We start from the raw sequence: 15,801 nt of genomic DNA on the forward strand, positions 1-15,801 counted from the left end.
CCAAAAATCAAAATTTTGCACATAGCTCAATCATAGATTGTTCCAACCCAAGTGTTTTACTAAAGAGAGGCGGACATGGAGGTGCCGGTGTGCTGGTATTCTCTAGGGCCTCTAGAGTGTCAACCAGTGCGAGTGTCCTTATAGGGCGGCGACCAATGGCCACAAATATGCTAGCATTCTCTAGGGCCTCTAGAGTGTCAGCTAGTGCAATTGCTCGTACACGAGGCTCTCAATTGCATTTGTGTCGTGCCTTTCAGTCCCTATCTCTTCAAACGCCTCATAGTCCTAACCTTGCTCTCAAATAGTATCACAGGTTTTGGTAAATCTGATCTTGCCATAACTACAATTATTCGATTTTGGTAAAAATACCTGCCTTAGGCGGTTCGGGTACGGTAAGGAAAAAAGAAAGAAAAAAAATTTATGAAGTAAAATTTTTCCAAGATACAACCGGTAAGTTGCACCATTGTGTGTGCGAATGGGGCGTTTGTCCATATTTAGGTATGGAGACCGCTCTTCTATGAGTACTACTAAAACTTAATTTTTAATGCAATACACATAGACATTCTCATCGTCGGTTCGTTTGTTTAGAATGCTTAACCCTCTATTCCCACAAGTATAATACGAATTTGGTTGAGCTGGTGGAAGCTCAACAAAAGACCCACGCGAAGTATTATGTTGCTTTAACCTAAGAATAAATGGTTGGTTTTGATATTCGATCAGAATTATATAAGTATATTAAGTATTAAGGAAGGAAAATGTTTTTATAAAGTGTATTTATATCACAAGTGCATAAGTTAAGTATGAAAATATTTACAGGATAAGTGTTAAAATTATAAGTAGAGTAGGACAGAAATGTGCCCTAAGTCCCAAGCAGTGAATTGTGCTAAGTGTTAGAGTTCTAACATAAGGCCTGAGCTCAATTCATGCTAAGTACTAAGGGGCCTAAATTTAAACTACAATGCATGCCAAACAACTAAGTCATTACCTTTTAAAGCCAGAAAGAGAAGTTGATGGTAGGAGAGTTAGTAAATAACTGAATAAATTCAAGAGGTACATGCTATAACATTAGCTCTGGACCAGGATTTTAGTGTTTGTCTGTGCAATTAAATATCTGTGTGTTAATATGTGACGTAAATCAGGCATGGTTGTAGGCATACATATTTGAACTGGTTGTTTATATGATTACATTAACTATAAACATAATATCTTTAATAAACATATACTATTAGCAAATCACATACAGATTACCATGAATAGGCTAGCGTTACCCATATATGGTGTCATATAGGTAAAGATAGGCCTATGAATGCATAAATTGATACAAATAATGCCTTGGGCCTAGCTAAAGTAATTGTGTCTTGCTCCTGAGTGCTACTAGTTAATTGCAGGGCACGTGTCAATCAAAGGTTCATAATATGATCTATAAAGTGTTGACTTTATATCAAGCATAGATAGATAGTTGTGGATGCGAAGCATTTCTGTAAAAGTCTCATATGTACGTTCAAAGAATTTGAAAATTGAGGATCGCATCTCCACCCTCATCACCCTCCCCTAAAGGCTATGGTCGGTAGAAGCAACTAACTTTATTCAAACTGTTTTAGGTATCACATAAAGATATAGAAGAAATGATTCGAATAGTTGACAAGAATGGAGACGGCAGAATTAGCTATTCAGAGTTCAGGTAAATTCAAGAAGCAAAATCAATCTTTTAAAAATGACGTATTTTTTATGCCGATTTTAGGTTAGGTTATGTTAAGTAAAGAGCCAAAAAGTGGTTAGTCCTTGAGGGTTAAAAATTTGCTGGTTTTTAATCAAATTTACGTTCGGTTGGGAGTGGTTGTTAGGTGTTTTTATTGAAAGTACCAGGATATCTGTTTTAAAAATGTACTAAATAATTTTCAACTTAGTGTTTTTTTTTAACTTTTAAAAGCTACCATGACTGACATACAAACGATATCTTTTTGCAAGATAATTACGAAAACATTTAGCCGAACAATCATTAAAGCCTCTAGAAAGCAATCAACAAATTCAACTACACATTTATAAAAAATAACTTTGATCTCTAATTGTATCGATCACTTTCTCAATTTTTGAATATGAATTTAGATTCTAAATTTTATATATTTCCACAAAGAGAAGTCCAAAGGGGTGGGATGTTTCCTCCCTTCAAAAGAATATACACCCTCTCCCCCCCCCCCACACCTCCCACGCAAAAAGAAGTAAAACCTAGAACTTCTTTTTTCTACCAAAAAGTGTACTGGCATTGAAAATGATTTATAACATAACCTATCAAACTTTTAGAATATATCTAAAACATAAAGTAGATAACAAAGTTCATGGTGTAAGTGTACTACTACTTTAACATTAATCTTTTTACGTAGCGCAGCTACTATAAGATAAATAGTTTATGTATGTCCGTCTGTGTATGAGTCACTTATAAAAAATCATATTGTTTAAGCTTTTATAAGTGTTTCTAGAGTTTTACTTATGTAAATATACTTTTTTATTTTATTTTATATTTTAAAGTTAGTATGTTTTTCAACCTATTTTTAAAAAAATACACTATTCTAAGACATGAAGATATATTTCGATTATAGCAATCATTTTCAATTCATTTTGTCTCTTGTAGAAGTGAATCAAGCAATATTAGCTTGGTCGTTTTATTTTCTCAATGACTTTGTCTGTCAGACTAACTCGTTTGGACGAATTATTTTTTTTTTATATCTAGGCTTTTTATTCTTATGGTTTAATTATCATTTTCAACAATTTTTTTCAGTGTTTAAAAAGTGAAATAGTAACTGTTAGTTATTGTACTTGTTGTGATATTGTATAACTATTTTAATATACTATTTATCATTTATAAGTTTTAAAGGCACATTACAGTATAAAACATGTAAAGATTTATTTTATGTATGAATACTTAAACCAAAGATAGACAAAGATGATAATTTTCAATAAAAGCGGTATTTTGTCAAATACTTCAGAAATATTTTTTCAACAAGCACACCACACATGAATTTTAAATAATTTTGCTTCTTTCTTAATAGATTTTCATAGTTGCCAGCATTTTAAACTACAGAGAAAAGAGATAATTTGAATATATAAATTAGAAATTAGCATAAAAAAAACATACATACACAGTCACTTATAGAGTAGCTTCGCAAGTAAAATATTAATGTAAAAGATAGACGGACTAACTCTAACTTCCTATATGATGTAACATAGCATGTATTAATGATATCAAGCATATTTATTAAAGAGCGCAGTTACTCTATAAAAAGTAGTATTCACTACCATAGACGTCTAAGGGGGGGGGGGTAATGGGGTGATTACCCCCCCCCCCCAAAAAAAAAAAAATTAATTTGGGGGTGCCGTAGGCAACCCCAAAATTTTGATTTTTTAATTTTTACCCCCCCCCCCCCCCCCAAATAAAAGAAATGCCTCTATGAAATAAAGATTACCCCCCCCAAAAAAATTTTACCCCCCCCCCCCCCAAATAAAAAAGCTTGGACGCCCCTGGTCACTACATAACTGCTTATGTAAAATATAAACGTACATAATGTTGTTCGTTAAAGACTTAAAATTCAAAAAGTTGGATTGCTTAGTTTTGCTATGTTTTCTTAATGTTTTTGGCTTAGCTTGGTTTAATTCTGCTGCGCTACATATTGATAAAATTGTCCTAGTTATAATTATATAGAGATACAAATATATTTATGTTTATATATATATATGAAAGGTAAATGATACATGTAAATGGTGAGATGATTGTCTGTTTGCGTAGCAAAAATATATAAAAAAATATTACATTCTACTTTTATGATATAGATCATTACAAAGTGCATCTGCTCTTCAACTTGTTTTAGACGCCATTTTACAAGTTCACAGCAATATTGAGAAATTAGCTTTTGGTGGTGTAAGTGTTTTTAAAGCTCGATTTTCTATATTTTATTTTCAAACGCTTTGTTGAATTTGAACTGCTTTATTTAGGTACTTAAATTCTTAGGGGTTTTCGATTGAGCCCCTCCTACACCAAATTAGACAAACCAAAAGGAAACTTCATTGGTAAGGAAAACAAGCAAAAACGCAAATAGACATTCTACATCTTTATATGAGGAAAATTGGCTGTAAAAATGTATATTTCAAAATCTGAACAACGAAAAAGCGACAAACCCCAAACTGTCCCAGTTTTGAGCAAGACGATTCCAGTTACGTCATATACGTTTCGGGAAAGAAAAAGGGAAGGGGGGAAGAAAATCTCTTCAAAAGAGATGGGAGAAAAAGGAAGAGATTTTCTTTCCCCCTTCCCTTTTTATATGACGTCACAGGAATCGTCTTGCTCAAAACTGGGACAGTTTTGGGTTCGTCAGAAAAAGCTATTGGATCCTAAACTTTTTAGGTAACTTCATATTGGTCCTAGACAGGTTTAAGGCTTTTTAAATAAAGAAATCTAAACCTTTTTAAAGCATCATTTTTTAACATTGCGGTAACGTAATCTGAAGTAATGATTAAGAGCGCAGACGATAGATGTGCAAAAAATGTGCATCATCAACAAACTAAAAGTTTGAGAAAAAATATTCTGATAATTTTGATAAGTTGCATTTCTTATGAGCTGATATTACCACTTTGATTAATGAACTCACATTTACTTTCTTTAATAGAGAAGAAACAAGTAAAATTAGCTCCATAAGTAGTCTAGCTACAAAGAGGAAATGTTTTTAGTAAGGATCGCGTAATACAAGTATTAATTACAATATGTTAAATACATATGTACATAAATTGTTTTTTTGCGAGCAAGAATTAGAAAATACTATTTATTTCAATTGCAATTACAACAAAACAAAGTAATTTAATATTGACTAATGTTTGAGGATTAGACTGACCTTCTTTAGTTAAAGAGTAGCTGTGCTTCTTAGCTCAGAAAATACATTTTTTTAAATCTAAAATTAATGGCTGCATTGAAATATAACGCATGAAAGTAATGGAGAAATATAAAATAAGTAGTAGGACAAAGGGACTCAAAAATCAGCCATGTGACGTCATATAAATGAGGTAGATAAGAGGAGAAGCGGGAAAGAAAACCCCCAAAAAAGAGATGGATAATCCCTCTATTTTTATGACGTCACATGACTGTTTTTTGAGTCAATTTGTCCCACTACAAAAATAAGGTTGATTATGTTCAAACATTGCCTTGGTTTAGGGCAAAAATAAACCTTTTTAAAGTAATCTAAATTAAACTTTTAAAGGGCAATAATAAGTTTTTGTTAATAGTATAATTCAAGAATGAACTTACAATGTTTTATGACGATATTTCTATTTTTGATAATTTCTAAACAACCACCTCTCAAAAATACGACCTATTAATGTTTATCAACTTGAGAGAATAGTTATTTAGACAGCTTTCCGCGTATATTAAGATAAAAATTATATAATTATAGGGAATAATTTAGACAGCTTTCCGCGTATATTAAGATAAAAATTATAGAATTAAAATCGTTTTGTTAGCCACGAGGGGCCGAATTCCAGGTCTAATGAAACTGGTATTAATCTTATGACATTTATTTTAATATTTGTAGAAAATTGTCTGTAGTAAGATGCTGTACATCAGTACCGATACTAATATAGCGGATTTTAATCCGTTTCGAAGCCAAATTAAAAAAATATTTTTGATTTAGGGTGATGTTGGGCGCCTTCCCCCTGATCATCCCCACGGACCCCGCCATGAAGATGAAGATAGAGGAGAAGGCAATGTCTATCATGAGGAAACATGGAAAACCCGCGGAATTTAACCTTAGTCATTAAGTTGCTTAGTTAAATCATTTCTTTAAGTAGTTTTCTTATTTACGGCAGTTATATAAATGTGTATTATAAATTAACCAGACCGATTGGGATATAGCTTTAAAGGAAGCTTAATATTGGTTAAGGTCAGATTTTAGTCTGTTTCTATGAAGAAATGTAAACCATTCCACATCAACGAAAAAAGCCGTAAAGTAAGTTATCCCCCCCCCCCCAAAAAAAAACAGATTGTTATAGTTTGTTATTTATAAGACTTTGTTTTTAAAGTTTTGAAATAAAATTAATGCATTATAAAAATTTAATAATTTGGTGTGTAATATTTGTTATGTACTTCTGATATTATTGTATATTGTAGTATAATAAAGATTTCATTTTTATGCTTATTATATTATTTAGGAACAAAGCTACTCTAAATGTATTTTCGTCTGCCACTCTAGTCATTAGGACACGTACGTAAGCAATTGGTGATTACCCTAACAATTAAACATATTCTCTAAAACTCACTTTGTTAATGTCCACCGTCCGACTAATCAAATTAATTCCAGTCTTGATGGCATTGAGGGGCTTAAGGTACGGGACAATAAAAGTGGATTGATTTTATGATTTAAATTTCATCATTCTTGAAAAATTTTCTAATATACGATACGATACAAGATTTTTAAGTTTGTAATTCAAGTAAAAAAATAAATCGGATTCGAAGCCATACTGGAAATATAGTATACTATTACTCAACTACTATATAATATTGAAATTTCTTTTGGTGCTGATCTTTGCTCCCTATCGATCTTTTCAACCCTTGTGATAACTTTGTCTGACACGTATGAAAATGTGCGCAGTTTATGGACCTAATAGTCCTGTTTAACATTCTTTGCATATTGTTGTCCTTGAAAGCTCATAATTTCTATTTAATTTTGTTTGCTTTTAACTTTGTTGGAGTCCATTACTTGCTGAAAGAAGTTTATTGTGTGCCATCATATCTGGATAAATATTAACAAAGCAAATTGACATTGCCGCTGAAATTCTGAAAAGCATGTGATTTTATTAATAAAAAGTTTTTTGTTAAATGATATTTTGTATGCAATCAATATCAAAATAATTCTCGATGTAATAGTTATGAGATCTACCAAGCAGTAAATGTTAATAACTATTCTTATTTTGGCGGTCTAATTTAGTTGGGTCATTCTCCTACGATTTTAAGCGATTAATTCAATGTATCCTCCGCTTGTAATGGAATGCGATGCTCTAACGCTTATTAAGTTTATTAGGTTATTTGATTACACAACTTTAGTCAGGAAGACCTGACTTTAAAAATTAAGGAGTTGTGCCTGTTTATGGATAATCACGTGCAATACATAACGTTTTTAACGTCTCTAGCATTGTTAAGACTAGAACCCGACAACAAGCAAGCATGCTTTCATTAACGTAAGGGCAGCGATTTAATTGTCTATTAACTGGTTCTTGTGCGGAGTTGATGAGACAGCGAAGTTTATATTAGGTGGATAATAAATAATAATAATGCACTTTTTTTGCGTCAATATGATGGAAAAGGAATTTTATTAAAACAAGGACAATGCTGTTCAATAGAAGGTCAGAGTACAAAGTAGCACGGCTCCTTGTATTTTTACTATCAGCTGCGCCAATAGTATACTAGATACGCTGTATTCGAAGGGGTAAAGAAAAGAAAAAAAAGCATAAAACCTAGGGTTGGGCCGGATATTTTTTTGGCCGGTTACCGGATACCGGATATCCGGCTGATTTCAAATGCCGGATATCCGGTAACCGGCCGGATATCCGGTAACCGGCCGGATATCCGGCAAATGTCCGGTTATCCGGCCAAATTACCGGATATCCGGCCGGATAACCGGCCAAATTACTACATATTAAAGTATCAAAAAAGGATATAGTCCCTTTTGTGGCAACGCACCTTAAGGGGCGATTCGTTGTATTTTTAAAATTGCTTTTAATAGGTTATTCTAGGTTAGGTTAGGTTATATTTGGTTAGGTGATTGCCCCGCAGGGTTAGGCAATTGGCCCCGCAAGGTTAGAGTCCCCCGCAAGGGGCTAGAAATAGGAGGAAAGCTACTGTGAAAATACGAATAATCGCTCCTTAAGGGTCGTTGCTACAAAGAGGACTATACCCGCAAAAAAAATTTCTTCATAAACTAGTGTTTTATATTATACTAGCGGTTGCGTCCCTAGTATCTAGGGATATTAGAAGGGACATGAAAGTGTAGAAAAATAATTTAAAACCTTACAACGACTTTTTTTATAAAAATGAAACAGCCTAAAACCACCCTGGGACCTATAAGAAGCTTCACTCTAAAGGAGAACATATCAGTTCAGCGGTTAGCCAGATCCTTCGCTACAGACAAAAAAAGCTTACTACTTTGTATAATAGGATAAAATTAAGATTAAAACTTAAAAATTAAGTAAGTATTAAATGATCTTTCTTCTTAGCAAATAAATCTAATGAACTTTTACTTCCCTCAATCTGTAATATCAACCCCTAACGGTTGGAGGATGGGCGGGGATGTGGCGTTGAATGTCTGCCCCCCACCCCCCCTCTGTTTTTTTCTATCCCATTTTCTGTGTATAAAAGGTAGAGGGCTATAAATAAGTGACTTTCGAAATATGGGTATGACACATAACTGAGAGTTGAAAATTGTTAAATACCTCCTTCCTGGCGGGCACAGGATACCAGCAAATCTGGTAAAAAGTAAAAATATTTTTTTACTTAAACAAAGCATTTCATGTTATCTAATACTAAAATATCCTATAGTCATACATCCTCATATGTAATATAGGTGTTCAAGTTGATTTCAGGTTCCAGGTATAATCCTGCAAGTCCTGAACCTCCAGGTCTCCAGAAATCTTTAAACGGTTCCTGTGACCGCAAATTTTTACTTGAAGATTTCAAATTTTACACTTAGGCTTTTTTATATATCTTCATGACATATTACAATTTCATAAAATCTGTTGACGTTTACCTGCAAACCGTCGGTTTGCGGCTGGCAGCTGCCAATTACTGCTGCAACCGTAAAAATTTATGTTTTGATATTTCTAATATAAAATTTACATAAAGATAAACATATTCAGAAAAAATTGTTCTTCTATCTTCAATAATAAGAAAATTACAGCCATTAAGATTAAAAAAAAACAGAGATTTTTGTTGTAAAATATAAAAGATTATATTGCCGGATATCCGGCCGGATATTGAAAATGGCCGGATATCCGGCCCAACCCTAATAAAACCATTTCAAAACTTGAACAAAAATAAAATAGTATTAAACCACCCCACGACCTATATTTGTAAAGGTTCACTAAAAAAACAAGGATGACAACATCCATAAGTAGCGAAGCATAAAAAATCGACGATGGGAATACGTACAGGTAGATTTAAAAGGTTTTTACTAAAATCAAGAATAGATTTATTGGATAGAATAAACATGAAACCTTGTTTTATTTTGCATGATGACGATGGTCAAAATAAATTATATTAAAGATGCTCATAACAATGGGAAAAATTATTTTGATACTGATATCCCATAAAAGTTTGAAAATTGCATCAAAATAAACAAAGATATGGGGAAATATGTAAAACATATAAAAATAGCCAAAAACCTGATAAAAGGCAGTCTGGCCGTCATGGTTGTTTTATTAAAACGGCAAAAAAATTATTTTTAAATCCTTAACTTAAAAAATTTGGAAAATCGGACCATATACACTGAAGATATGGAAAAAAGTGTTAAATATATAAAAATAGCCTAAAACCTGCCAAAAAGGCAGCCTGGCCGTCATGGTTACTTTGTTTAAAAGACGGGAAATTTAATTTTGATATCTATAACTGAAAAATTTTGAAAATCGGACTATAAACACTGAAGATATAGAGAAAAATGTTAAATATATAAAAAAACAGCCTAAAACCCGCTAAAAAGGCAGTCTGGCCGTCATGATTGTTTTCTTTACAAGACGGGAAATTTAATTTTGATATCTATAACTGAAAAAATTTTTAAAATCGGACCATAAACACTGAAGATATGGAGAAAAATGTGAAAAATATAAAAATAGCCTAAAACCTGCTTAAAAGGCAGTCTGGCCTTCATGGTTGATCCTTTAAACGACGGGAAATTTAATTTTAATATCTGTAACTGAAAAAATTTTGAAAATCGGACCATAAACACTGAAGATATGGAGAAAAATATGAAAAATATAAAAATAGCCTAAAACCTGCTAAAAATCGGTCCGAACGCCAATGATGTTTTATGGTCAATTGTGCTCCTCAATGATGGGAATGTTGTCAAAAAATTTCAGCATTCTATCTTTTATAGGAGCTGAGTAAATCCCATTTCCCCCATAGCGTTACGGACTGACTGACGGACTGACTGACGGACTGACGGACTGACGGACGGACAAAGTGAATTATAGAGTAGCTTCGCTACTAAAAAATAAACAGTAAACACGTAAACAGTGTTAAATTTTACAGGTGGTAATCCTATTATAAAAATTAGCAAGGTTTGGTCCATAAAGATCTTTTTAACCACTGAAACATCTGTGTCTTTCTATATGGAAACGTCATATACATAGATCCCAGGATGGTTTTAAGCTATTTTTTCTATTCCTATGATAACAGAGCCTCTGTAAGTTTAGGGTACAACCACTTGTTAAAAATGTATGAATAAACTTTAATAATGTTTAAATATTCATATTCTATCCGTGGATGTTTCTTGATAAAAATGATTACATTTGTCATTCTTATTTCAAGTTCTTAAAATAAAGATACTCTTTAATAAACGTTTTCCGTAATTTTTTATTTATAAAATAGAAATATTTTGCAGAAGAACATAAAGTATAACTGAAGTCTTTTGATGATATAACAACAGCACAAAAATACACAGGAATACCTCCTTAATTTTTTCTTGTATAGATCTAATATAATATATACATATATATTATATTAGATCTATACAAGAAAAAATTAAGGAGGTATTCCTGTGTATTTTTGTGCTGTTGTTATATCATCAAAAGACTTCAGTTATACTTTATGTTCTTCTGCAAAACGAGGGAGGTGGGACATATCCCTTTTATAATATCTACTACAAACAAATTTGTAGATTTATTGTAAATTTTATAAAAGTTTGTTTTTACACAAAAAATTTCCGGAGGGGGAATTTACTGAACATTCTATTTTCCCCAACAATTTGTCAAAATATAAAGCAATACAATAAAATATATAATTCAAAAAGGATGACATAATTAAAAAGAATCAAAGCTTTGGTATATTAAAAAAAAATTGATTGGTCTGTTCAAATTGAATTGTTGAATTATTGAAATAACTCTATTAAGAATCAGCAAATTTGATTTTAAAGAATACTTATATAGGGGCACGGCCGCTAAAGTAGAATAAAAAAGAATTTAAGTTATAACTTATTCATCCCCTTTCTTTGTCTTTAATATTTGACATGAAAAGAGACGTTCTCTCCCAGTTTTAAAAACTAAATGAAAAATTGGAGATTTCGAGCACTGAAATTCAGTCCCTATGATTTGAAATAAATTGCAAATAAGGAGAGAATGTAGTTTTTTCTCTGCTTCACTCCCACAGAGTACCAATATAACCTAAACTAACCTCTCCTAAAGTAATAAATAAACAAAACTACCCCCCCCCCCCTTGCTTTCAAATAATTTTTTTTAAAGGGGGAAGGGGTGTCTATGATCGACTATACAACACTTTGAATTATTGAATAATTTGTTAAAAGAAGAAGCAAAAAATCCATGTTGACATAATTTGATTGTTAAAAAGTTGAGTAGTCAAAATCACACAGCATTACAGAAGATATTTTAAATGAATTTTATGTTCATCTAAAAAGTTGTCTTCGGATTGTTTTGAGACCTTATACAATATTTTTTGCTTTTATTTTATTTTTAATATAAAAACAGTTTCTTTAACCTATCGTTCGTGTTAGAAAATAGAACCCAACATGGTTATGGTGGCAGCTTTTGGTAAAAGGATATCAGGTATCATTCTCTGACTCTCTGTCTCTCTGTCTATCTCTCTCTGTCTCTCTCTCTTTCTCTCTCTATCTCTCTCTCTCTCTCTCTCTCTCTCTCTCTCTCTCTCTCTCTCTCTCTTTCTTTCTTTCTTTTTCTCTCTCATTCTCTAACAACTAAACAAACACACATCTTCTTCAATGTAAGGAAGAAATTACTGTTGGGTAATAGAGCTAGCATCTCTATCAGTATCCGCTTCCCTCGCTGTTGGGTAATATAGCTAGCATCTCTATTAGTATCCGCTTCCCTCGATGTTGGGTAATAGAGCTAGCATCTCTATTAGTATCCGCTTCCCTCGCTGTTGGGTAATATAGCTAGCATCTCTATTATTATCCGCTTCCCTCACTGTTGGGTAATATAGCTATAGCATCTCTATTAGTATCCGCTTCCCTCGATGTTGGGTAATAGAGCTAGCATCTCTATTAGTATCCGCTTCCCTCGATGTTGGGTAATAGAGCTAGCATCTCTATTAGTATCCGCTTCCCTCGCTGTTGGGTAATATAGCTAGCATCTCTATCAGTATCCGCTTCCCTCGCTGTTGGGTAATATAGCTAGCATCTCTATTAGTATCCGCTTCCCTCGATGTTGGGTAATAGAGCTAGCATCTCTATTAGTATCCGCTTCCCTCGATGTTGGGTAATATAGCTAGCATCTCTATTAGTATCCGCTTCCCTCGATGTTGGGTAATATAGCTAGCATCTCTATTAGTATCCGCTTCCCTCGCTGTTGGGTAATATAGCTAGCATCTCTATCAGTATCCGCTTCCCTCGCTGTTGGGTAATATAGCTAGCATCTCTACATCTCTATTAGTATCCGCTTCCCTCGCTGTTGGGTAATATAGCTAGCATCTCTACATCTCTATTAGTATCCGCTTCCCTCGCTGTTGGGTAATATAGCTAGCATCTCTATTAGTATCCGCTTCCCTCGATGTTGGGTAATAGAGCTAGCATCTCTATTAGTATCCGCTTCCCTCGATGTTGGGTAATATAGCTAGCATCTCTATTAGTATCCGCTTCCCTCGCTGTTGGGTAATATAGCTAGCATCTCTATCAGTATCCGCTTCCCTCGCTGTTGGGTAATATAGCTAGCATCTCTACATCTCTATTAGTATCCGCTTCCCTCGCTGTTGGGTAATATAGCTAGCATCTCTACATCTCTATTAGTATCCGCTTCCCTCGCTGTTGGGTAATATAGCTAGCATCTCTATTAGTATCCGCTTCCCTCGCTGTTGGGTAATATAGCTAGCATCTCTACATCTCTATTAGTATCCGCTTCCCTCGCTGACTGACTGACTGTCTCCTTTCTTTTAAATAGAAAAGCTGTATACCGCTAATAGAGTACTAGCTAGTAGAGTATGTAAGAGTATATACTTTTAGAGTATATTAGTGTATTCTTAGAATTTTCCAAAAAAAAGCTGTGTTATTTATAGACATAAAAGCCACTGTCACTTAATATGTGATTATGTTTGCTAGTCCAAGAATTTGATTTATGCAGCTTAGCTTGAATAGATGTTATAACCTTAAGTTTCCGAATATCAACAGCTAGCTGCTACATGCATAGACTTTACCCACTGTTTAAATAGGTATTAAATATTCTTTGGAAAAAATTATAAATTTTTCTGGAAAGAAATGAAGAAAAGTAGATTCTATCTAAAAGTTGAAAATACTAAATATTTAAAAGGATAGTTCTTCAATTTTGCTCAAAATGTAAAAGATATATTAACCGAGGGATAGATGGATAGTATTATAACTCAAAAGATTCGTGAATTTTTATGCGGTTTATTAATTTTTTAAATCAACATCCTATTTCATTATACACATTTTGAGAAAATGCTTTGTAAACAAACTTTAATGAATGAATTATATACATATAAAGGGTGTGCAAAAAAAATGCGGACATTTTTAAAATTCAAATTGCACGGCTTGTGTTAATAGTAGAAAAATGTTATGCATACCATTAGAACCGTTATGAAGTCTATTTTTTGGAAAAATATATCTCCTTATACAATATATAATAATAAAATATAATATATCTCCTTATATGTATGTGTCAATTAAAAGCTATTGTATGTCCTGTATTTCGATTTGATTTTCCTTTACAGGGATGTTTTTAAAGGGAGATTTTTGTTTCCTTAAGGGAAAGTAGATCAACCATTCAAGAGAAATTTCATCTAAAAGAAAATAACTTAACCCTTTACACTATTCCATCCAAAAAAATCTTTTCATTTCAAACTAGGGATCATGGAAAGAAAACGAAGTTGCCGGTTTCTTGGTTTTTTTTTACAGTAGCCTTTCTCCTATTTCTAGCCCCTGCAGGGGGGGGGGGCTCTAGCACTGCGGGGCATATTTTCTAACACTGCGGGGCAATCATTAACATTTACTTAACCTAACCTAACATAAAATAACCCTTCAAAAGCTACTGTGAAAATACGATGAAACCAGCAACTTCGTTTTCTTTCCATGATCCCAAACTAGAATTAAATGTAGGAGGCGGTTCTTCCAATCTCTCTTGAATGGAGCCATAGAAGGCTAGGGGCAAAGCCACTAGTCTATTTAACAGATTAATCTAAGTTTCAAAGTAGTAAGGTTTGTGTGTCTGAAACTAAAGATCATCCGAATTGTCTGTAATTTTCAAATTTCTCTGGGTGGGTTTAGGCTATTATCCTGAACTCCCATACCATTCCCTAGAGGCTAGAGGCAAAGCTACTATAAGTATGTATAAAACACTTGAAATTTTTCCAATCATTAGTTAGATTGAAATATGAAGTGGAATTTTGTTCAATTTTTGATAATCTCATCCTTTCAAAATTTTAAACATTTTTGATTAATTTTGTCCAGGAGTGGTCAGATTCTTTAAAAATCTGTGAGCAGCGAAACTACTCTAAAAATAAACTACAAGACTATCCTACGAATTGTATACATCCAATTACTTTACTATTACTCTTTTGGAATTATCTCCTTATGTATTATGTAAAAAAAATTTAATTAGGGTAACTACTCCTCTGTAAGTTACTTACAGACATATTTTGAAAGTTTAAAAATAAGCATAAATTCAACCAATAAAATAACTTCTTAATACTTACTTCTCTTAACTTATGGGCACATATGTACTTATTCTTTCATAGAACATAGCTTTATTCCTTCCCTTAAATCACCAAAATTTAAAAAATTAAAAGTAAGTACAATATAAGTTTGAACATTGAGTATGTTAATTCAAAATTTATGTCAGGTTTAATTAAATTCATATTCTTTCATTTGGAAAGATTCAAGCACTAAAGTTTCAGTATTTCAATTTTCAAAGGATTTTAGCTTACTTTAGAAAAAAAAGGATTAACCACTTATATTTTGTGAGAGAAGGTATAGCATTTTTAAGTATGTCTCGAACCCGATTAATATCTGCTGGATTAGAACCGGTTCTCAGTCATACTTAAAAATCATGTATAGCGCATCATATTTAAGACAATTTTGCACGAAAATAAAAATAAAATCTTGGAATTATTACCAGTTTCATTAATCCGGCCCTCTGGCCCCTTGGGGTTAGCAAAACTGATCTTATATTTATTTCATATTCGCAGAAAACTGTAAATAATGCGATGCGATAAATAACTATTCTGACTATATAGACTAGAACTTGCTGAGGAAGAGTACAAACCATCCTTGAAAATTGTGTAGATTTAGGTTCCAAAATGTAGCTTGACATAAAGTACTGTGGCAAAAGCCAACAATTCTTTTTGTGATTATATCCTATAATATGTATAATTTTTTTTTTGCATTTTAGCAAATCATCTCAAAATGACTGCTTTTATTATAGGTTGTGCCATTCAATATACATATGTTTAAAGCTTTTTATACCAATCACAATTTCTCAGAAACAAAGTCTCTTAGAGGAAAGTGGCGAAGCCTCTAATACATTATAAGGAGAAATAACAAAGGGACCATTTAGGTATAATGTCCGTCCATATGT

At 32.8% G+C, this 15,801-nt stretch overlaps 2 protein-coding genes across 3 annotated transcripts in view; one reads left to right on the plus strand and one right to left on the minus strand.

Annotated features, from left to right (window-relative positions):
- Positions 1–2,649, minus strand: part of LOC145314183 (glycine receptor subunit alpha-4-like) — a 252,330-nt gene extending 249,681 nt beyond the window's left edge. For both annotated transcript variants that reach the window (XM_080153997.1, XM_080153996.1), the window contains exon 1: positions 2,621–2,649. The gene's annotated coding sequence lies outside the window, so the exon portion shown is untranslated. The remainder of the gene's footprint in view (positions 1–2,620) is intronic.
- LOC145314184 (neo-calmodulin-like) overlaps positions 1–6,170 on the plus strand; it is a 53,489-nt gene extending 47,319 nt beyond the window's left edge. Inside the window, exons 7-8 of the mRNA XM_080153998.1 lie at positions 1,602–1,681; positions 5,673–6,170. Coding sequence (XP_080010124.1) covers positions 1,602–1,681; positions 5,673–5,799 — 207 coding nt within the window. The 3' untranslated portion in view covers positions 5,800–6,170. The remainder of the gene's footprint in view (positions 1–1,601; positions 1,682–5,672) is intronic.
- Positions 6,171–15,801: the final 9,631 nt, after the last annotated feature.

The sequence above is a fragment of the Acartia tonsa genome, chromosome 3 (assembly GCF_053477335.1).
Source record: "Acartia tonsa isolate MP-2025a chromosome 3, ASM5347733v1, whole genome shotgun sequence".
NCBI classification, from domain to species: domain Eukaryota; kingdom Metazoa; phylum Arthropoda; class Copepoda; order Calanoida; family Acartiidae; genus Acartia; species Acartia tonsa.